Raw genomic sequence first — 23,817 nt, 5'->3', positions numbered from 1 at the left:
GTCTAGTTTTTACTAATCTCCAAAAAACAACATCTAGTCTAACAGGTTATGGGCCCAGTTACAGCAACAACTAATTAAGTGTAAGGAGGAAAAAAAAAGGTAAATACAAGGAATAATGTAAACTGGATATAAATTTATGTAAGAAGAATATTTGGCAAGAACACAAAAGACTTCACAATGGTGGATAAAAGTTACGTTGCCATCACTAAATTGAACAACAACAACTAATCACATTTAGAAATATAAGATGGAATTGCTATTGATAAAAGACGAGTTATGGGACATAATACAAAAGGAAATACCCTCCAATCCTGACTCATCTTGGTTAACAAAGGATGGAAAGGCACATGCCATGATAGGCCTCCTGATGGAAGACAATCAACTGCCATTAGTAAGAAAGGAAACTACAGCTAAAGGAACTTGGGAAGCCATAAGGAAACACCATGTTAAGTCTACACTATCAAATAAAGTTTACCTATTGAAGAAAATTTTCAATTTAAAACTAGAAGACAATGGCAACATGGAGATACACTTGGCCAACATGGGGGAATTGGTTGATTGTCTTACGGCACTGGGAGAAACTCTAGCTGAGAAATTAAACGTAGCATTATTACTTAGTAGCTTGCCAGACAGCTATAGCACTTTAATAACAGCACTAGAGACTCATCCAGAAAAAGATTTAACTCAGGATTTAGTACGTAACAAATTACTTGAGGAACACTCAAGAAGAAAGACCTCATCAAATGAAAAATGTGAAGCGGATAAAGCATTTAAAGTGGGAGCACGCCCAGTAACTCAGCAAAGGAATTTGCTCAAAAGTTGTTATTTTTGCAAAAAACAGGGACATGTAAAGAAAGAATGTAGGAAATATTCAACATGGAAAGAAAAACATCCAAACCAGATCAACAAAATTTATGCAGAAAGTGATGAACAACATCCGGAAAAGGAATCCTATGTAGTTTTAAGACAAGAACACAAAACAAGATTCATCAATGGTATGTAGACTCAGGAGCTTCGTTGCATATGTTATGAGAAGCATTTATTCACAACCAAAAGTAGTACAGTTAATAAGAACAAAGAGACAAGAGAAGAAATTGAAAAAAAATTATAGATCAATCTTGTATTTGACATTTATAAAAGTTTAAGATTAACAAAACAACCAACGAAGAAAATTTATTTACAGCTGCTCTGAAGTTATTTTCAGAATTTAATGGAAGATTAAAAGTAGATGTTTATACCATCTCAAGAAGTGCAACATAAAGAATGGTGGCATGTAATGGCAGTCAACCTCCAGAGAGGAGATGACACATAGGATATCATCTCGGAGATACAGATGACATCATAGTAATTTCCACAGGCCATAAACACAAAAAACAAACACTGATTTACAGGCTAAATAAAAGGAAAAAAAAAAATCCATTTGAAAATAAATACAAAGAAAATGAAAATAATATCCAGTGCATAATCAACCTTCTTATATAGATCAATAGACTCTTAATTGAAAGAGAATCACTTTATCTAAGATACTTAACAGGTTAACAAGCAAAAGGAAATTTAGAGAAAACTTAAAATAAAAATCAGTTTTAATCTATCATACAGTTATCAACAACATAGTTTATCCATAAAATTAGCAAAATACAAATAATGACAAGAAAAAAAAAACTGTTTCCATTCTTTTTAGGATAGTTTGTATCATGTAAAATTGTTTTGAAACATAGAAAAAGAAAGTCAAGGATTAAAGATGAAAGAGTAATCAAACAAAAAGAACATAACAAATGAATGGAACACTTTGTTTGTGCTGCTGTTGTTTGTCTTCCAACAACCTTTACACTATGTTGTGAAAAATAAATAAGAAATTCATAATGATGCACAAAAAGCAGATAGAAAGACTAACCAACCCAAAACTACAGAAAAGAACTAGTAGAAAAGTTGACTAAGTTATTTGATAAAGCTAAGTACACATTCGGATGGGAAGAGTGGACAGAATGAACAGAATCACATTGGTGTACATCAACTTGGTTATATTACGGTGGAAAATTGAGCCGAATTCAGAGCAAAATAAACAGTAAAAGTATTCAGATTAGGCATTTGTTTCAGTATAAATAATGTCCCTTAAGAATTAGTACTACAATTCTTAAAGTTTGATGGGATCAAAGATCCCGCTAAACACCATCTTCAGAGCCCTTACCTACCCCCGTCGCAGTGACAAAGAATAGGAAACTGGGGTGAAGGATGATGCTTCACAGTTTCAAAAATCAGCCACAAATGCTGCCAGCAAATGCTCCAGCAAGGCTAGGTTCCCTAGCCTTAAGAATTAGTACTACTGAGCTGCCTATTATTAGAAGAGGATAATTCTTCATAGTTATGCCTTAAAGAAATTAAAGTAGAGTCTGCTATGGTAAATGAAATGTGTTCAAATGACAGAGTTTCCTTCAAAAAACAAAAATAAAAGCAATTTCTGTTAATGAGTGGAAAGCCAGGAGGCTTTGATAGCTAGGCATCTGGTTAGTGACAAAGTGGGTTTGAGCCAAATGAGCAAAACGTTACCTCTTCAAGAATGCAAGAAGGATTTCCTCTCACGTGACTCATCTTCTCCAACCACTCATCTGCCTAGTGTGTGCATGTGTTTAACTTATAATGTAGGGTAATTTTTTAATCCATCTTTTCTGCCCAACCCATCCATTCATCCATCCAAGCATTCACTTACCTTATGAATGTAAAACCATGGGAGAGGATTTTGTCTGGCAGTGGATAGAAAAGGACTGACAAGAAAAATATCAGAATGGTATAAAACTCAACTGATAAAAATAGTAATAATAATAATTGATAGTTTAATAAGCTATTATATTCCAGTAACTATCATATTTATAAAATAATATTATTTATACAAACTTATACCTCAACTTAAAATGAACCCATTCTGCACTATTTTGGTATTATATTATATGGCAGCTTGTATGTCACATGACTCATTTGATATGCTCAACATATCATTCATGATAATTCATTTGGAATCATCACATTTGTTTAGCTTTTATGTATATTTTGTTATATACTTCTAATGTGTTCTATCCACATGTTAGGAAGAAAGTGCACAAGTGATGATGGCTCAACAACATAAAGGAATTTTTCTGAATATGAAACTACAACTGTTAGGTGAATTGGAAGCTGCTGAATGTGAAATTGATCTGGTTACCGCTTTCAATTTGGCAATATTCAAGATAAGAACAATTCTAAAAATTGCAGATAAGGTAAAAGCTTCAGCAACTATGACTGCAACTTTTTTTAGCAACAAGTAACTCATTCATGAAGTTGTTTGTTAGAAGGAATAAAAAGAAAATTTTGATTTTGATGGATGATCAAATGCAATGGCACATGCCTCTAAACCAGCTGATAATTATGGAAAGGATACAAAAATAATTTTCAATCATATTTAAGAAGAAACTGGAAATGAATCACTCAAAAATTTATAACTGACAGAGGTTGGTTGGATAGATTTGAAAAACAAGCATAGCATTTATATCAATGATGAACAAAATAAAATGAAGAAAAAATGTTATGCAATTCTGTTTACATTTTAACTTATTTAAAATGTTATAACAACCCCTTTGTGCTGATTTGCTTAGCATTCCATTTTCAGAAACACATCCTAAGCATTAACTGGGATATGAGTATAATTTTCTTAAATTTTTTAAATGTAAATTTAATGGTAATGATCGATACTAAAGAACTAAAAATATATTTAAAAATTAAACAAAACAGATATCTAGGTGTAAGATCTTAAGAAACTGAAAATATTTTAATGGTAAAATAATTAAGATTTAAAAATTTTCTAGTTTCATAAAAACTTAAATATAATTACTTAAAGAATGAAAACATTTAAGGGTAACAAATTTTGAAAGAATATTAATTTGGATAAAAATTTCAGTTTTAAAAAGGTATCCAATCTAATAAATTAAAATATTAATGCAGCATGACTAAAAAGTTCCTACAGATCATTAATATCTCAAAAAATCTTTAAAAACTTTTAACAAATAAAAACATCTAAAATTTCCATAACTGTAACTAAATATAAATCGTATGGTAAATTAGATAGTAACAAGGAATAATACATAGTATATATACAATAAATACATATAATTTTATGAGATTAAGATCCATATACATATGGCACTTTAAACACATTTAAAAATCTTAATTTTATACTTTAAAAAAATCAAATCCATAACAAATCCATGTATTTAATTCATATTAATATGAATCTAGCATATAAATTTGAAACAAAACAAGTGCAATTTATTATTCTCTCAAAAACTGCTTTTTCAGAGAAAAACAGTTTTGGATGAATAATTTGGGAGTTTCACATGTTTAATCATTTTATCTGTGTATTTTTTCACTTCACTCGGTGTGATTTGCTTTGCATGTTTTAGATATCTACTTTATTTAATTAAAACAATCAGATATCTCATAGATTTTTATAGGTTGTTTCACATGATGAATTCTGAAGATCTTCACATTTCTGTAATTCATCTCAGTTTTAGAATAAAAAATTTTCAAGCTAGGCTAAGGCATAAGAGTAAAAGATGTACTAAATATTTCACCAGAATTGTTTATATTGTCACAAATAAAAATGGACTAAAATTTTCAATCTAAGGATAGAATTTTTTCAGTTTCAATGATTCACTTTATATTTGGCTCCATTCAACTGTATTCAATTTGTATTAATATTTTTTGTGATAGAGAATACAAAAAAGTAACAAAGCTATGTTATTTATAAATTAGTATTGATAGTATAATTAATAAAATAATTACAAATTATATCTTATAATATTTTTTCAAACCAATTATAGATTTATAGTTCACAACGTTTATTATAGTATGATTAGTTTTTTAATCAAAGCTTAATAAGATATTTGAAGTTTAAGACTATTTACAAAAAAATAATTTTTCAAGTCTTTTATCTTTTTTCACGATACCACAAAAGTAACAATCTTTCAGCTTGAAGATTTAATGAAGTTTTTATCTTCAAGCCAAAAGACTTATTTCTGTGGTATTGTGAAAAAGAATAAGAAAAGACTCAAAAAATTAATTTTTTGTAAATAGTCTTAAACTTCAAATGAAGAGGATCCTGGGTACATCGTCATTATACAAATAATGTTTGATTCTATGCTTAATAAGGTAATTTTAAATATTATGATAATATTTTAATAAAAGGTGATTATAATATAATAAATACATAAAAGAGAACTGAGTGAATGGTCATAATTGGTCATAATGGTCATAATGGTCAAAACAAATAAAATTTAATAAGTACTAATTTTTTGTATCTATAAAAAAAATTTATAATGATAATGACAAGCATTTAGTAAACATATTAAATATTTGTTTTATTTATTTTTTGGTAAATATTAAAAAATATATTGAAGTAATTTTAAAATATTCTGAAAGCTTCATAAAATTATAAAATATTTAAATTTTATTAATTCCAATGTTTGATTTCAATCATTTATATCCAAAATTCAAATGTTTTGTGATCAATTTACCAAAGAAAATACCAAAGGGCATTTAACAAAAAATTTCGATAGCTTATCTTCATACATTAATTATTTTTTCCCGTATCATATTTTAAAAAACATTTTCTTTCATAGAATGTTGCGTTTCTACTATTCAATAACTTAAAGTTGCCTTTTTAGTGTCGTTAGTAAGCATAGCAGAGAAGCTTGTATTGCAGGGGCATTAATTCATATACAAATGTAAACGAATAGTTTATTCCAAATAAATATACTTACCAACTGTTTTTATACAATTAATTAAAACTAATTAGTGAGATTTAATTAATATATTAAAAGACGTATCTAAAGTATTAAATTTTAATATAATTTTAGAAAACAAGCGTATAAATAAAGTCAACTTTCTCTTATTGCTTGACTTTTTCACAAATCAATGCTCGACATGAAAACGATTGCCATCTGGTGTTAGAATTCAGAAATTTTTCAATACGATATATTTTTTTTAACATTTGCTAATAATTTTTCCGAAAATAATCAGTTTAAACTAGTAAGTTCAAAATCATTTTTGATAAATAATTTTAATATCAAATATTAATATGCATTTCAAATTAAAATAATTGAGCTAAAATATTCCTGAATGAATATAATTTCCTGACATGTTACATTCATAGAGATGAATTTTACAAGTCAGGAACATAGTTCTTGTACTTTGTTTGATGGACAATGTAGATTGTCCATCTAAAATCAATTTTTGTTTCCAGAATTGTGTGATGATGCGAAAATATACGATGCTCTTTCCCTCGCTTGTAATAAATAAATATCGCTTTTATAAATTTGAGGCCTTTTCTTCTCGTTACTTTTAAACACAAATCTTTGTAAGTTGGAATGGAATTGGTCGGTTGAATTAAACTTTCGGATCCTTTCGTACGGTTAACCACGTGCTTCATTCGTAGAAGCAAGGAAAACCCAGTGGGGGTGCATGCTATTAAACCTATCAAACTTCACAAGGCTAGGCAGTCTCCTCGCATTGTTTTTATAACATTACGCGATAGTACTTATACTAGACCAGCAAAATCCATTCTCTGGTCTGCATCATGATTATTTTATAATGACCAGTCTATGATATAAGAAGGTCTTGGAATCATAATTTTAAGGTCAAAGAATCAATATGTAGTTGAATAATTCTAATTTCCTACTAAAATACTTAAAATGTAATATATGCTAAATCAAAGTTTATGCAATTTCATGCAAATTAAACATTATTTTATTCATTTTTATACATCAAATTTGGTGGTGACTCGAAGACAATACGTGCCACCTCCTCTATTACATTTTTAAAAGATATTTTCGATGTACTGTTAATTAATCTCAGTTAGCATTTAGGCGAATTAAGTTTAGGTAAAAATGTTTTGCATAATTATCCAAGTTTTAGTCATAATTAATGGTAAAATGTTCAACGTTTTTGGTAATGTGGTCTTTGTTTTCATTTTCTACTCTTTCCGCCCCATGAGCACTAAGATAACCTGTTTTCAGGCCCATTATGAGTTCGGTCAGACCGACAACCGGGAGTGGTGAGGATAGAGCACGGGCGTTGTGCCATTAAGGACAGAGGGCACATACTTTTATACGCATCGGCAAATTGTCTCGTTCTCAAGATGTATACGTGTTTTTACTTTATACCATATTACACAAATTAGGAGTACAAATGAGTATAGCCAACTGTACATAACATGTACATTTTGTTATATCCATTCAAAACCCGACAATGAGAAATTTCTCTTACTCATTTTCATTGGCCCGACCTCTCCAATATATGCAGGTCGACGCTGATGGGATGGAGCCTGACATATCGGAGACAAATCCCTCCGAAAAATTTGGTTGTTAATCCAAGGCCTCATAGAGGTAGTTTAGGCTTTACCGCATCGGCCATCTACTTTTTAAAAGATGTCAATACAGAAGAAAGACAAAAATCTTACCATAGGTAAAAACATAAAATACAGCGTAGATGTGGATGGAAACAAGAAAATGAAAACATTTTCCGAAGTTTCTACCACATTGAATAGAGCAAGTTTCGTTTTGTTTTCTTTCAAACTGAAAAAATTTGCATCGAAGTGAAGCTAATAGATAATTTCACAATAATATTCACTCGATCATCTCGTGATTTCTTTCGTCCTATTGTTCTAATCACAAGATCCCATCTGTTCAAAAGCACACAAGCCTACTTTTCGCTTGCAGCTATAGGATTCAAAAGTCTAAATGTTTGTTTTGCAAATTTAACTGAATTACTTCCTATAATTGTAATACATGTCAGTACTGTACTGTACTGTACATATGATATGGGACCACTGTTAACATAGTAATGAATAAAGACTGGATTTATATGCGTTTAAAATCGCATATTTGCGCATACATATAGACGTAAAACTGCACATTAAAATGCCTGAAATATCCATTAAAAGAGTGTTTCCCAACGTTTTTAGTGGTATGCCCCTCCTAAGCCTTTCTAAAATTCTTATGCCCCCAACATATACGTTGAACTATTTCGGAAGGTCTCTCGTTGTCGTGTTCGTTGAAGTTTTTCTTGCACTTAATTGCCACACTGTTTTATTGTAACCACGATAAAATCCAATCCTTTCATCAAAGTCTTTTGCACTTTCCAGTCATTGCCAAACGTGACCTGGAACACCACAACTCATGTCTGCCCACCTCGAGGTCTGGGCAAAGGATGTCTTTTCTTCTCTTTCACCGGCCTCGGGGCCTTGTTCGTCTCTTTGTTCTCAGAATTGTTAATCCCACCCCAAGGGAAAAGGGTTATAAAGGGAAGTTCTACAAGGAAAGGGAAATAAAGAACAAATAAAATTAAAACTAACTTAAATCAATATTTACAATAAATATGGCATACAGCGGCTATACGGTTAACTTAAACTCTGGATGAGTCCATTTTCGAATTGCCCCCCTTAACAATCAAATTGCCCCTCTGTGGGGCGTGGGCCCCACGTTGGGAAACACCGCATTAAATGCGCGTTAAAAGCTCCAGTAACACACACACTGAAATTTTTAGGTTGAAAAGCATACATATTTTACTATTACTACTACTACTACTGTCTGCGAAATCGTCTTACCAATTATAATGTTACAGTCAAAACCCATTTTTAGTTAGAACGCGTTTTAACTAGTTGAAACTAGTTTATACTGGATGTCTTTGTTAAAACCCGTTTTGTCTAGTTAAAACTAGTTTTAACTCAAATTCATTTTTGACTAGCAGTAAATTCTAGTTTTAACTAGACAAAACGGGTTTTAACAAAGACATCCAGTATAAACTAGTTAAAACACATCCTAACTAAAAACTGGTTTTGACTGCAACATATAGAGTGATTCCGGGTAAGATGATAAGCGGGGGAAGATGCCTACTTTTTGATATTTTCAAACGGTGACGTCAGATATTGTCACGTGTTTGTATGATGAAGCATTGGGCCAATATTGAGTGCGGAAAGCTGTAGTTCGCTACCGTTACCTCATTTTCTACATCTGAGAAGAATAAAAGCAAGATAAGAACGAAGTTTTTGTTGTGAAATGTTTCTAGAATCATTTTAAAACTAAAAGTTAAAATAGAATTTATTAAAAATTGCGAAAAACAATTAATGTGTGATGTAGTTAAGGTTCTAAAGTTTCCATTGTGAGCTACTGCCAATCCCGATCAGACATGCTACAACACGTACAACGTAGGTATCTCACCCTGACAAATGGAAAAGATGCCACATTTTTCATCGGGTAACATGCCTATTTTTTGTTAATTGAATTCCAATATGCCTATTTTAAATAAATTTTTGTTTTCTCGTTTTATTTCAGGATATGCATAGAAATTATATAAGGACTTCTCAAAAAGGTTTTTGGACTGAAGAAAGCTTTCAGCTAGCTATAGAGTACGTTAGAACGGGCGGGAACTTAACAATACTTATACTGCGCTGTTATACTTACTATGAAGTACTTTGTACTACATATGCAATAAATTAAATTTGGTTAAGATATTCGAAAATTAATTTTATGCAATTATATTTGTTATCTTACCCTAACGGCATTTGGCATCTCACCCGGATACTTTTTTTTTTTTTTTAACTCTTTCCGCCCTGTGGGCACTAAGATGGCCTCTTTTAGTAGGCCCATTATGAGTTCGGCCAGGCCCACAATGGGGCGACCGGGTGGTGAGGGACGGGGCCCGACATATCCGAACGGACCACCCCCCGAAAAATTCCTGGGGATTATTCGACCCGTCACCCGGATACTTAAGGTGAGATGCCTAAAATGCCACACAGTAAAAAAGTCGTCATTGCAAACACAATATACAATTATTTTTCATATACTCCAAAGTTTTATTTGAAAAACATGCTCAAGAATGTAATATTTTCGTTAGAGGCCTCCAAAACCTAAATTATCTCTATAATTTCCTTCATAAGCATAATGTTAGGGATCTTCCTCCGAATCACTATACATAACTTTGTTTATTTCCCCCAAACCTATTTATGTAGCTAAAATTAGTTTTAACTAATGTTAAAAGTTAAAACTAGTTTTATCTAAAATCAAAACATGTACAGCAGTAAATTTACTAGAATTTACTGCTGTACATGTACGTACAGCAGTAATAGTACTAGAATTTACTGCTAGTCAAAAATGAATTTGACAAATGGATTCTAACAAAGACATCCAGTATAAACTAGTTTTAACTAGTTAAAACGCGTTCTAACTAAATACGGGTTTTGACTAACATATATACATAACACTGGGTTATTTCATTTAAAACGAAATTTTCTTTTAATCAAAAACGTATCTATAATTGGCCATATTCAAATTATTTTAACTTAGAAATAACGGGACGTTGGGCAGGTTTATCATGCCACATTTAAATGCAAATTAAGACTTAATGTTAATTGCTTTTCTTATGTAGATGAAAATTATTAATTTAAATAACTATTGTTGTAACCTGTTGCTATTTTAAGGAAGAACAATACTGTTTTATTTAATTCACAAAAATATAGACAAAAAGAATTTGGTTAAGTAGCAAATAATATGACGATGGAACGTTTACAACTTTAAATCACGTGATTTATTCCTAGGAAATTTAATTATAGGTTCAAGTGTGCCGTGAGATAAAAAAGGTTGAAAAATGTATAAGGATGACTGGGTTAAAAGACGTTAAACGTTCAAATTTAAACCTTTGAATTTTGTGCGCTCTTCTGTAATTGGATGGCGGACTGATCTCCTCACAGGAAGTGTACGTACAAAAAAAAATTCACTGCACAGAGAGCAGAGATGCAGTCCAGTGGCGTGCCGTCATTGGAAGCGGTGGAAGCGCCGCTTCCCTTGTATTTTCTAAAATATAAATTTTCATATTTTAACGTAGTTTGAATTAATTAAAATTAATATTTTATTATAATTGCATTATGTATCTTATTACAAATTTCTATACTACATATGAAATAAACGATAAGATTGTTATTGTATATTCGAATATCAGTGGCGGTATGGAAGCGCTGTATTGTCGAAAACCGGGTCAGCTTCCAAGCAGCCAGATTATACTCATTCGCGCATGCGCTTTACAGAGCACCAACCTCACGGTTTAGCTGGTGGAAGCTACACACGTATAACGCTTCCAATGATTCTATCCCGGACCGGTTCTGGGCTGTTAGCCGCCCTCGCCCGATTATGTGAATCATAAGTACTGTGGGGAAGTACCCGATCTTGAGAGTATTCCCGTGCAGGAACAAAACAAAAAGAAACAAAAATAAATTATACACTCCATGATTCCAATGCAAGGAACTTAAGGTTTATTTTAGTCCTTCTAATCACTACTCTGTCCTTCCACTATAATAGACAAAAAAAAAAAAAAAAAAAAAAAAAACAATCTCGCGACTCTTTCGTCTACATGTCCTCACTCCCTTTCTTTCTTCCGAAAAAGTCCCTCTTCTTCCCTTGAGCTTGCGCGATCCACCTCCTTTCCTCCTTGATCCGGGTTTTTCGGTTGTCATCGGAGAATGCATATCCCTTCTTTACCCTGTAGCCCACCCCAGGAGTTGGTTACGCAATAGAACACGTGATCTTCAGACCACATATCTCTCCTTCTCCCATTAACTTTCACAACAACAAACGAGGAACTTTTACACGATGAGGGCCCATCCTTCCTTTATTACGTGAACCACCCAAGGGACTGGTTACGAGCCGGTTACGCAACAGAACACGTGGTCTTCAGACCACAGTATATTTATAACTTAACCCAACCGATAGGAATTTACTGGCATGTTTTTATGATAGTTCTGTATAGTTGACAAAAGTTATTAAAAAAATTTATTAAAATATTTGATATTTTTATTCTCCTCTCCCATCTTATATTACTTACGGATTTCAATGTGTAAACCAGTGATATTACGATTTCGTATGTCCCATCTATAAGGGTATGTAGAAAAAAACGAGTACAATTCTTGAACAATGTTAAAAAATTAACTGTTACTTCGGCAGCATCATTTACAACCAAATTTAATGAATAAGACGCACAAGGTACAAAATAGCTCCAGAATTTATTTTCCTTAAATTTACGATTTATGTATCGGTTGTCATAAAAATTTGTCTTTCCACTTTTTTCCGACGACTACAAATATTTAGGTACAAAGTAACTGGTTTCGACTTATTTCTACTTAAGAAGTAATTAAATAATTAAAAAATTAGGGAATTGGGGACATAAATAAAACCCTGCCGAAAGAGCCAGAATTTTACTTAACTCTCAATATACCAATATTTTTATAATGTAAGTGTGGTCCAACTCTTGAAAGAGCTTTACTCTCAGGCATATGATTGAATAATTATACTGTCCTCAGGCCACTCTGATCCGTATAATACTCAGTAAGTTGTTGATTTTTTTCGGATGTGTTTTTTTCTTTTGCAGAATATAAGTAGTGTTCTTGTGTTTTTATTATAATTATAGTTTATTTGTGAAAATATTTACAATGAAAAACAACATTTTGACTTTTGTCATGTTATGAACCACACTGTTGAACTTAAAATGCTTCAAAGAAGTAATAAGGAGCAAATAATTGTAAGAAATAGAAGTGTCTCATTCCCATCAAAAATAGACAAAGAAAACATGCCAGGAAGTGCAAGAGACTGATATGTAGAAACTGCACATTACATGTGTACAAATTGTGCAGTATATGCATCGTTCTGGATAACAAAAGTAAATTAACATGAACTAACCTTTTGTTCGTCATGCATCAACACAAATGTCTGGAACAAATTTCATTAAATACCTTCCAGTAAGAATTATTAACATCGCTTTCTTTAAAAAAAAGGAACTTAAAATGTTACCATATTTTAAATCTAGCAGCTTGTGAAAAAATCCAGCAACAAGTTGTGTAACTATTCCGGTCGTTGCTAATTTTTTTAAAATAATTTTTTATATTTTTAATTATTATCGAATGGCAAAAAGCGCAATTTTGAGGGTAGAGATGAAATTTACAGAAAAAAAAACTGTAAATGCTAATAACGAGTAAAATCGTCATTAGGTCCAACCCTACTGGAGATACACACGACCCCCATTATCTCCCAACCTCCTCGAACTTTAACCACCAAAATTTAATAGAATCAATTCCCGTAATACACGAACTCTTCCTGCAAAATTCCTAAAATTTTCGACGAAAAGCACAAGAGTTATTAGGCTTCAAACACGGTGAACAAAATCGTGCAACACACAAACATCCATACATACAGAATCCCCCCGAGACAGTAAAAATACTATCCCCCTCTCTCGAATGATATATATATTTTTATTAAAATGTAAGACTCGCACGAGAAAACCCCCCTTGTTCGTTCCACGTGCAAAACAACGTGTTTTAAGATGACAAAAACGAAGATTTCTCTGTAAAATAATTAACTCTTTGTGGTCTACCGTTAAGACAATGACAAGAAATATGTTTAGAAAAAGTGAATGTTTATGAATTTATGTAAATTTAAAACAGGATAAGTAAAAAGTTGCAATGGAGAATGTTGTTGTTAGAACGAATTTACAAATTGTCTGCAATAATTTAATTCATTAATTATACATTAATATAATTGTGAAGAATTTGATTTATAAATTGCAAAAATTTCTGTGAAAATATCAATATACCGATTGACGAAACAATAAACAATGAACAATACAAATAATAAGAATGTAATATAACAATCGGGCGTCTTTGTCAATATAACAATCGGTCTTATTTGTTTCACTTCATTTAATGCGGGGAGACGAAATACGTGTCTCTCCGGACTAAATGGGGGCGGAAACCCAAATCCTCCGAGCCTTACCTCCTCGTGGTGCCCCCGGGGTAGTACCTATCTGCCGCATTCTCGTGTGATCTGACCGGGACTTATAGGTTAAGAGGATGCCAGTCAGAAAGTGCAGTCTAAATTATCTAAATAACAATAGACAAGTAAATTTAACTCTAAAAAGAAAAAAAATTACTGTTTAAGTTGTAAGACAAAATTAAGCTGTTACTGTTCAAGTAAGTAGTTTTTGAAATTAGTTAAATACTAACTAAATATTTTTCTAAATATTTCTAAATTATTTATTTATTATTATTACTACCAATTCTGGATATACTCCTTGATTAGGAAGACAAAACACTGCGATACAATGAACATGAGATTTCAAACAAAATTATATATTATTATTACTACCCATTCTGAATACATTAGACATGAAACATTCAATAGATACACAAGTTTATTTCTCTTTAAAAATATTTTCACAATAGATAGATAACACGTGTCTTAAATATTTGGCGCTATGATTACATGAAACACTCAATCGATACACAAGTTTATTTCTCTTTAAAAATATTTTCACAATAGATAGATAACACGTGTCTTAAATATTTGGCGCTATGATTACATGAAACACTCAATCGATACACAAGTTTATTTCTCTTTAAAAATATTTTCACAATAGATAGATAACACGTGTCTTAAATACTTGGCGCTATGATTACATGAAACACTCAATCGATACACAAGTTTATTTCTCTTTAAAAATATTTTCACAATAGATAGATAACACGTGTCTTAAATATTTGGCGCTATGATTACATGAAACACTCAATCGATACACAAGTTTATTTCTCTTTAAAAATATTTTCACAATAGATAGATAACACGTGTCTTAAATATTTGGCGCTATGATTACATGAAACACTCAATCGATACACAAGTTTATTTCTCTTTAAAAATATTTTCACAATAGATAGATAACACGTGTCTTAAATACTTGGCGCTATGATTACATGAAACACTCAATCGATACACAAGTTTATTTCTCTTTAAAAATATTTTCACAATAGATAGATAACACGTGTCTTAAATATTTGGCGCTATGATTACATGAAACACTCAATCGATACACAAGTTTATTTCTCTTTAAAAATATTTTCACAATAGATAGATAACACGTGTCTTAAATATTTGGCGCTATGATTACATGAAACACTCAATCGATACACAAGTTTATTTCTCTTTAAAAATATTTTCACAATAGATAGATAACACGTGTCTTAAATATTGAATGGAAACATTCTGGATACACTCCTTGATTAGGAAAACAAAACACTGCGATACAACGAACATGAGATTTCAAACAAAATTATATATTATTACAATAATAAATTAAATAAATATTTCTAAATATTTTTCTAAATTTTTCTAAATAAAAACTTGCATTATTCGGAAAATTCACAATTTCCGACTGGCATCCTCTTAACCCATAAGTACCCTGGTCAGTGACGGAAAGCGAGATTGGAATACGCTAACAAGGCAGGGGGTAGTTTTTCCTCTCCATCGTGTCTCCACCTTGTCGTGGTGGGGAGGCTTGGTGATCTGTGCTGCAGTGTCTCAATGGGATTTCTCGTCAGTGTTGTGGCCAGATCCAACTAAGAGAGACACATGCCAATGCCGAGCAGGAAGGCATGGTGCAGAGGTAGCTTTCTGCCTTATCTTTGAGTACGCCTTGTCAAAAAGTTCACGTGAATGGTGACATTTAAAATGTGGAGTTTAGAGGAAGTTTCTGTAGTTACTATAAATATACACCGAACTCTAGTCTGTAACAAATGTATAAACATACCTGTTTTTTTATTTTAGGTTAAAAAGCTATAAGAATTACTTATATCTACAGATTTTAAACACAATTTAATACATTTTAGTAAATTTTTATATTAAAATAATTACTAGTTTAAAAGTTATTTCAATTTTTAAATTTCGGACCGTGACAAAATTGTAATACACAGGCTTAAAAATGACTAAAAAGGTATAATAATTTAAGTTGCTCTTCTTATTATTAACAACAGAGGACAATAATAGTTTTGAAATCAAATACGATGGCAATTTAAACAGTGTGAAGTGATATTGGACCCTAGATTTATATTTATATGTTCTTTTGAATTCATTTCATTGACACTTTAGTGACATAATCTATGCAGTTGAACTGTCCGTGTTCATGAACTTTCGTATCTTCTAGAATAACTTAACCCAACCGATAGGAATTTACTGGTATGTTTTTATGATAGTTCTGTATATTTGAGAAAAGTTATTAAAAAAATCCATTAAAATATTTGATATTTTTATTCTCCTCTCCCATCTTATATTACTTACGGATTTCAATGTGTAAACCAGTGATATTACGATTTCGTATGTCCCATCTATAAGGGTATGTAGAAAAAAACGAGTACAATTCTTGTACAATGTTAAAAAATTAACTGTTACTTCGGCAGCATCATTTACAACCAAATTTAATGAATAAGACGCACAAGGTACAAAATAGCTCCAGAATTTATTTTCCTTAAATTTACGATTTATGTATCGGTTGTCATAAAAATTTGTCTTTCCACTTTTTTCCGACGACTACAAATATTTAGGTACAAAGTAACTGGTTTCGACTTATTTCTACTTAAGAAGTGATTAAATAATTTAAAAATTAGGGAATTGGGGACATACCGTATTTTACGGACTATAAGACGCACTTTTTTCTTCGAAAAATTGCCTCCAAAATTCAAGTGCGTCTTATAGTCCGTAGCGTCTTATAGGTATTTTTTTAAAAAATTGCTTAAAAATTAAGGTGCGTCTTATAGTCCGTAAAATACGGTAAATAAAACCCTGCCGAAAGAGCCAGAATTTTACTTAAACAAAAGCTTAACCGAACCAATCTCTAGCCGAGTACAGCGGGGACTGATTTCTTCGTAATATTAGATAATAGACAGAAATTTTTCTAGTTCAATGAGAGTGACTAAAAAGTTGTAAATTTTGGAAATTTTCGTGGACACTGGTCCTGAAACGAATTAGTTAGAAAACAAATGATGGACAATCCACTCAGTATTAAGTTTAACATATTTAGATTTTTTCAGCTATGGTGAGAAACGTTTAAAATTTACAACAACCCTGTCGCGTTCTTTGAGGTACACTAGTGATGCGACAAGAGGCATTTGACATTGACCGGTATCGACACCCCTCGGGATTTGGCATGCACACTGCACACCTACCTGGACCGTCTCTGATTCCATCCATTAGCCACTCGTATCGAGCTATTTGACTAAGTGGATTGTTTTAAAATTTAAAAAGTAAATAATATTTTATGTTAATTTTATGTACGTTTCTATACAAAGCTAAGTTTAATTATAATTTTCTTTAAAAGTATATTAATACAATTGAACAATATATTAGATGGTATGTAGATCCACCGCACATTTTATTTCACCGAGTAAGTTTTTATAATTTATTTTTAATTTTAGCCCTTATATCGTGGCTAGCGATTCAGAATGTAATTGTGATATTAAAAATTCATTTAGAGAAGTCTAGTTTTTACTGGCTTATCGAACAAATGAATACGAATGGACCCCTTAGAACAGGGATGGGCAACCTTTTTCTATGTAAGGGCCGCATTTTAAGACCTTTGAACTGATGCTGGCCGCATACAAGAGAAAGAGGAAAAAAAGTTAATAAATCAGATTTTTGTAGAAAATAATAAAAGTTAACTCACGCCAAAGTTGCATATACTTCTGATAATTAGCACTGAGTTCAGCGTTAACGTAGATTCTTCTTTTTATTGCAAGCACTTTCGACGAAAAATTACGATCGTCGTCTTCAGGCGAATGTGGAAAGAACAAATTTGAAAGAGGCACGTGCCTAACGTTCCAAACCGAATAACGGAAGATTTTCGTTAGTAGGAAATGTAGTTGGGCGAGCAATTTTTGCCATTCTATCTGTAATTTCAGCAACGTGAAGAAACAGTTTTTCGCAGTTTCCATTGCTTGTAGAAAATAATAAAAGTTAACTCACGCCAAAGTTGCATATACTTCTGATAATTAGCACTGAGAAGACGACGATCGTAATTTTTCGTCGAAAGTGCTTGCAATAAAAAGAAGAATCTACGTTAACGCTGAACTCAGTGCTAATTATCAGAAGTATATAATTGCAGAATTTATTCATTCATATATGCAGTAATTATAAATTAGCATAGGTATATAATTTAGCTTCTGGAACTGATGTAAACGTAGTATATTAGAAATATTTGGTTAAATATTCGTCACTGCTAGTTTTAAATTAATTTCAATGTGTCTGTTAGCTGTTTCTTGTTTTAATTTTTACTAAATTCATTGCGGGAAAAACTATTCACATACATAAGTTGTAAGAATAACGTTTGAATTTTTGCTGCATACCTCCTTAAGCTGGGAAATTGATATATTTATTCACATTTTATGCGTCGCGGGCCGCAGGTTGCCCATCCCTGCCCTAGACCATCACTGACGCGCAATTAACTGATTGCCCCTGGAAGTCGGCTTCTTACAGAAACACAGCTTCCTTGTCATCAAATGTCACAGCACGCCACTGCTTGGTATAACAATAAAATCTTATTCATTTTGTATTTGTTTTACTTTTTTAAAAGCATGTTTTCCTAAATTGTGGCCCATCGTAATGTTACGCGTGATCAAAGTGGCTCGCGAAACAATTTGGGTTGGCCAGGCCTGTCCTAAAGCATACTATTTTGTTCATAGTGTAAGTTTATTTTGTTAAAATAAACGGTTTTTGTTAGATACTTGTCGGTCGTCTTTGTCTCCTCCGCCACCACTCGCATACGAATGGACCCTACACCATCACTGACAAGCAATTAATTGATTACCCCTGGAAGTCGGCTTCTTACAAAAACGCAGCTTCCCTATCATCAAATGTCACGGCACGCCACTGCAGAGATGGATTATAGATTATTTGAAAAAATAGCACCTGCAATCATGTAACACAAGTTACAAAGCACTTTAGTCCCAAAATAATCAAATCTACAAAATATGCAGTAAAAATCATGTACAGTATATAAAATACGCGTTTATTTTCAAAACTACATTTGAAATACGCATTTACGCATCATCGGATCTTGGATTCAAATTACGTTTCTATCGTGGCTTCTACATCATAGCATTTAAGCACGAGCATACAAACCCAACCCTAAATGATCAGTTATTTGAAAAAAATAATAATGGCAAAAATAAGTAGACTTAACTTTTAAAATCGCGTAATAAAACAATTGACTGAATTTTCTGCTGTAAAGACTCGTGTAATAAAAGAAACCCCTTCTAACCTTTTTTACCCGGTGTGGTTCTATTTTTAGAATCGCTTCGTTCTATTTACAGATTAGCAAACGTTTTCACAGCCCCTCCTGGGCTCTTCTTCAGGCTTCGTCGAATAGGCCGTTAACATTCGAAAATATTCAATTTAAATTTCTTTCCGGAATATTATCACGTGCGGCAGCTGGATATTTGTACTGCGCATGCTCGATGCTCCTCTTCTTTAAACGCTGTTTTCTAGGACAACCTGCCATGCGCTCGATAGGATCATTTCGTCCTTATGATTAACGCAGGTGTTACGTAATCCAGCCTTAAATATCTCTATGGCTTCTAGCCATTTCAATTGCTGTGGGTTATAGCTGGGTATAATGATTTTTGCCGCATGCAGGTCCGCCGTTATCTCCTCTTCCGACGCGTATCTACCGTGGTGGGCCGTGGTGTATCTACCGTGGTGTATGTCTGACTCGTGCTCCTTTAATCTCACTTTTAACGCACGTTTCGTGGAACCAATGTATGTTAATTGTCTATCGCACCTGTGATCTTCTAGTGGTATCATATATACTCCCGGAAGCCTGTCGGGGTTTGGTGGGTCTTTACTGTTGCTTAATATTCTGAAGAGAGTCTGACACGATGTACACGATGTTTGCCTTGCATGTACGTGATCCCTTTAAATTGGAAGAGAGAGCCGTAACATAACAAATGGGCTAGTTCGAGAATATGTTGGTGCACGTATCTTAGAATCTTTTACTCATAACTTGCTCATCCCGCACCTGGAAGGATACCAGTTCAATATAACCAACCCAGCAGAACTTATAGAAAAATTGAAGAAGATAGCAAAACCAGCTTATGCTACGGTCTTAGACTTCAGATCGTTGTTTCCGTCGATAGAACTACCACCATGTTTTTGCGAACTAAGAGACTTTCTGTTTTCGATAGTTGAGGACAACACTAATGCACCAACATATTCTCGAACTAGCCCATTTGTTATGTTACGGCTCTCTCTTCCAATTTAAAGGGATCACGTACAGTACATGCAAGGCAAAGGAGTCCCGATGGGCAGCCCGCTCCCGAGAGCGGGCTGCCCATTTGTGCGAAATGGTAATTAGGAGATTGGAAAACAATATCCTACCGCGATTCTTGCCCAGCATCTTGTTGTACAAACGTTACATAGATGACATTATTATATTTTGGAAAGTAGAACCGGACATAAAATTATTCCTCGAAGCCATAAACAGTAATCCGTACGGGCTAACATTAGAGGTGGAGCAGCACGACTCATCGAGGGTGCACTTCTTGGATATTGATATCAACTTTGAAGGAGCTAATATACTTACATCAGTATACCGAAAGCCTAGCACGTTCCACACATATATTCCTAGAAATTCATATGATCCTTTTCAATACAAAATAGCTGCCTTCCGAGCATTAGTGAGAAGGGCTCATACGCACTCCTCTACAAAAAAAGCGCTCGAAACGGAGCTCAATCATATCCAAAATATTGCTATAAGCCATGGATACAGCAAAACGCTCATTGAAAAGTTGTCTAGAAGACATGAGAACTCCCAAAAGGAAAATAAGCAAACAGCACAACCATTGAATATCACACAGGAGGAAAATGAAAGGATACCTATCACATACAATCCAGTGCTGAAATCCATTTACAAAACCGTGGCCAACCGTCAAGGAATTAACATCGTGTACAGAAGATGTCAGACTCTCTTCAGAATATTAAGCAACAGTAAAGACCCACCAAACCCCGACAGGCTTCCGGGAGTATATATGATACCACTAGAAGATCACAGGTGCGATAGACAATTAACATACATTGGTTCCACGAAACGTGCGTTAAAAGTGAGATTAAAGGAGCACGAGTCAGACATACACCACGGTAGATACACCACGGCCCAGGACGGACGATACGCGTCGGAAGAGGAGATAACGGCGGACCTGCATGCGGCAAAAATCATTATACCCAGCTATAACCCACAGCAATTGAAATGGCTAGAAGCCATAGAGATATTTAAGGCTGGATTACGTAACACCTGCGTTAATCATAAGGACGAAATGATCCTATCGAGCGCATGGCAGGTTGTCCTAGAAAACAGCGTTTAAAGGAGAGGAGCATCGAGCATGCGCAGTACAAATATCCAGCTGCCGCACGTGATAATATTCCGGAAAGAAATTTAAATTGAATATTTTCGAATGTTAACGGCCTATTCGACGAAGCCTGAAGAAGAGCCCAGGAGGGGCTGTGAAAACGTTTGCTAATCTGTAAATAGAACGAAGCGATTCTAAAAATAGAACCACACCGGGTAAAAAAGGTTAGAAGGGGTTTCTTTTATTATTACAAGTTCCGGTGAATAGAGAGATTATATAAAGACTCGTGTATTTGTATCGATGTAATCATTTCGATAGAATAATAAGAAATCGAAAATCTCTTATATTGCTCCCCCATCATAAGCACTGCTACACACCAGCAAAATAAATATCCATAGATTTTATTTAATTCCTAATGTTTTGTGTCAGACTTTTCGATTCAATACTAATTTGAATTTGTTTTTGGAAGATCTAATATGAGAGAGATACTGCAGATAACATGTAGCTTTCTGTTAATGTCTCACAAGTTTCCCTTATACAATATCTTTAATGGAAAAAATTTGATGGTAATCCAAAACAATAATTTTCTGGCTTTCACGTCTTGGGGAAGTTCTGCCTCTCAATTAAATTTTACTGTATTAAATTTTGTTTTCACAAAAAAAAAAAAAAAAAAAAAAATATTGAAAAATGCAATTTTCATTTTTCTTGGATTGAAGGGCTCCAAAAACATTTTCCAGGGGACCTCGCAATTACTACTGTACTAGTCACTACCATAATAGCTTGAATAGTAGTAGACAAATTAAGCGTCTCTTCTGGTATGAAATCTGCTACCATGGATCAACACTAAGCATTTGATGTTTATTATTAGCAAGGTTGAGGCCGAAGTTTTAAACGCGAAAATGTGTACGTCGGACGTTCAGTGCCGCTTTCCTGTAAGCCTAGAAGTTTGACAATGGCGTTTGGAATGTCGAGCATGATTCCACTGACTTTCCAAAGACCATTGTCAAACTTCTAGGCTTACAGGAAAGCGCCGCCGAACGTCCGACGTACACGTTTTCACGTTTAAAACTTCAGCCGCAACCTCGCTATTGTTTAGTAGTGCTACTTGCAAACTGAAATTTTAGAGCATTGTTTTATTACTTGATACTAGTTATTCAAATGCAGATAATATAATTCTCCAACAGTTGTAGATTCTTCTTCTTCTTAATCTTTATTTCTTTCCTGACACCGCAAGGCACAGTTGGGAAAAGTACAGAGTGGCCTTTTGGCTTATAAAGGGCAAGATTTCGAAATTAAGATAAAAACAATCAGGTATAATGCCATGTTCTTGTGGCAAACAAACGACATATGGAACCTGGGTGGTGAACCATGTTAAGTCATAAACCAACAGGTACAGTACAGCAAATTTGACAGTTGGTACATCGCATGTGAACGGAAGGACAGAAGACATAAAACAATCACCAGACGTGTATTACAACATTGTGGCATAAAAAGTTAGTTTCCAGATGCAAGTCCTATCAAAATACCACTTGATAAGATTTTTCAGTAGGAGGTAGTTGTCTTTGTTCTCAAGAAAGAGGCTCAGATCACAGGGCCAATTCACATTTTTAGCATGCAAATTAAGTTTAACAAGTTGCCTTATGTCATGAATCATTGGGCAGGCATAGATATAGTGCCGAACCCTGTCCTCTTCTCCACAATAACTGCACAGCTTTGAACTTGCCTTATGGAAAATAGACAGAGATAGTGTCCTGTGAGAAACTGAGTCACCTGAAAGTTTGGACTAAACCACTGACTGTGGAGATGTTGCTCAATGCTTGGTAATAAACTCCTGGAGATGTGATCCGGGGGAATAGATCTCTACTTGTGCTGCCAAATCTCAATCATTTCCTTGTAAAGGAGAAGATTAAATCTCGAGGCTGGAAGAATACAGTAGTCAGGGAAGATGTCACAACAGTTGGTGGCAGCCTGTGCCAGCTGGTCAGCTCTTTCATTCCCTGGAGTACCACAGTGCCCTCTGGTCCACTCAATAGAAAAGTTGTTGGAACTAGTTGAGATGATGTTGAGAATGTCCCTGCACAGTGGATGAAGACTGTCCTAGTTTTTCAGGGTATGCACAGCCGCAGAGTTGTCAGTGATGATGTTAATCGTCCTTCTGACAAGGTTCTCTTCACACCAACGAACTGCCAAAAGAATGGCAAGGACCTCAGCCTGGAAGACCAAGTACTCCGGGTGAAGAACACACGTGTCAAAAAAAATTTCTTTTCCTCCCGAAAACACAGAAAAGGCACACCTAGTGCCATTACCAGTCCTCGAGCCATCAATGAAAACTTCCATGCTTATCAAGTAATCCTGTCTTGCATATAGCCCCCTCCTGTGGGCAGGATATGGAAGTTTGTCTACTTTCCTGTTAACCTTGTATGTTCCCATAGGAAAGAAGAAGCCTCCGATATCGATCTCAAACTCTCTGGAGATAAAATATCGCTTAGCAGCCTGCTGAAACTGTAGATGGATGGGAAGCTTTTTAGCAATGACCTGCAGGGACTGATTGGAGGCAGTAGAGTATGCACAGGTGAGCTGGATCA

The 23,817-nt window shown here is 33.8% G+C and overlaps 2 protein-coding genes across 3 annotated transcripts in view; one reads left to right on the top strand and one right to left on the bottom strand.

Annotated features, from left to right (window-relative positions):
- Positions 1–5,954, bottom strand: part of LOC136970461 (proteolipid protein 2-like) — a 35,712-nt gene extending 29,758 nt beyond the window's left edge. For both annotated transcript variants that reach the window (XM_067264898.1, XM_067264897.1), the window contains exon 1: positions 5,790–5,954. The gene's annotated coding sequence lies outside the window, so the exon portion shown is untranslated. The remainder of the gene's footprint in view (positions 1–5,789) is intronic.
- Positions 5,955–20,230: 14,276 nt separating this feature from the next.
- On the top strand, positions 20,231–21,247 carry LOC136970491 (uncharacterized). Its single transcript, XM_067264938.1, has one exon. It carries the CDS (start codon positions 20,231–20,233, stop codon positions 21,245–21,247), a length of 1,017 nt encoding a protein of 338 aa, XP_067121039.1.
- Positions 21,248–23,817: the final 2,570 nt, after the last annotated feature.

The sequence above is a fragment of the Centruroides vittatus genome, unplaced genomic scaffold, assembly GCF_030686945.1.
Source record: "Centruroides vittatus isolate TY-2023 unplaced genomic scaffold, ASM3068694v2 contig_199, whole genome shotgun sequence".
Classification (NCBI taxonomy): Eukaryota; Metazoa; Arthropoda; class Arachnida; order Scorpiones; family Buthidae; genus Centruroides; species Centruroides vittatus.
Note: the sequence above shows the minus strand (reverse complement) of the source record. Positions and strands in the feature narration are given on the sequence as shown.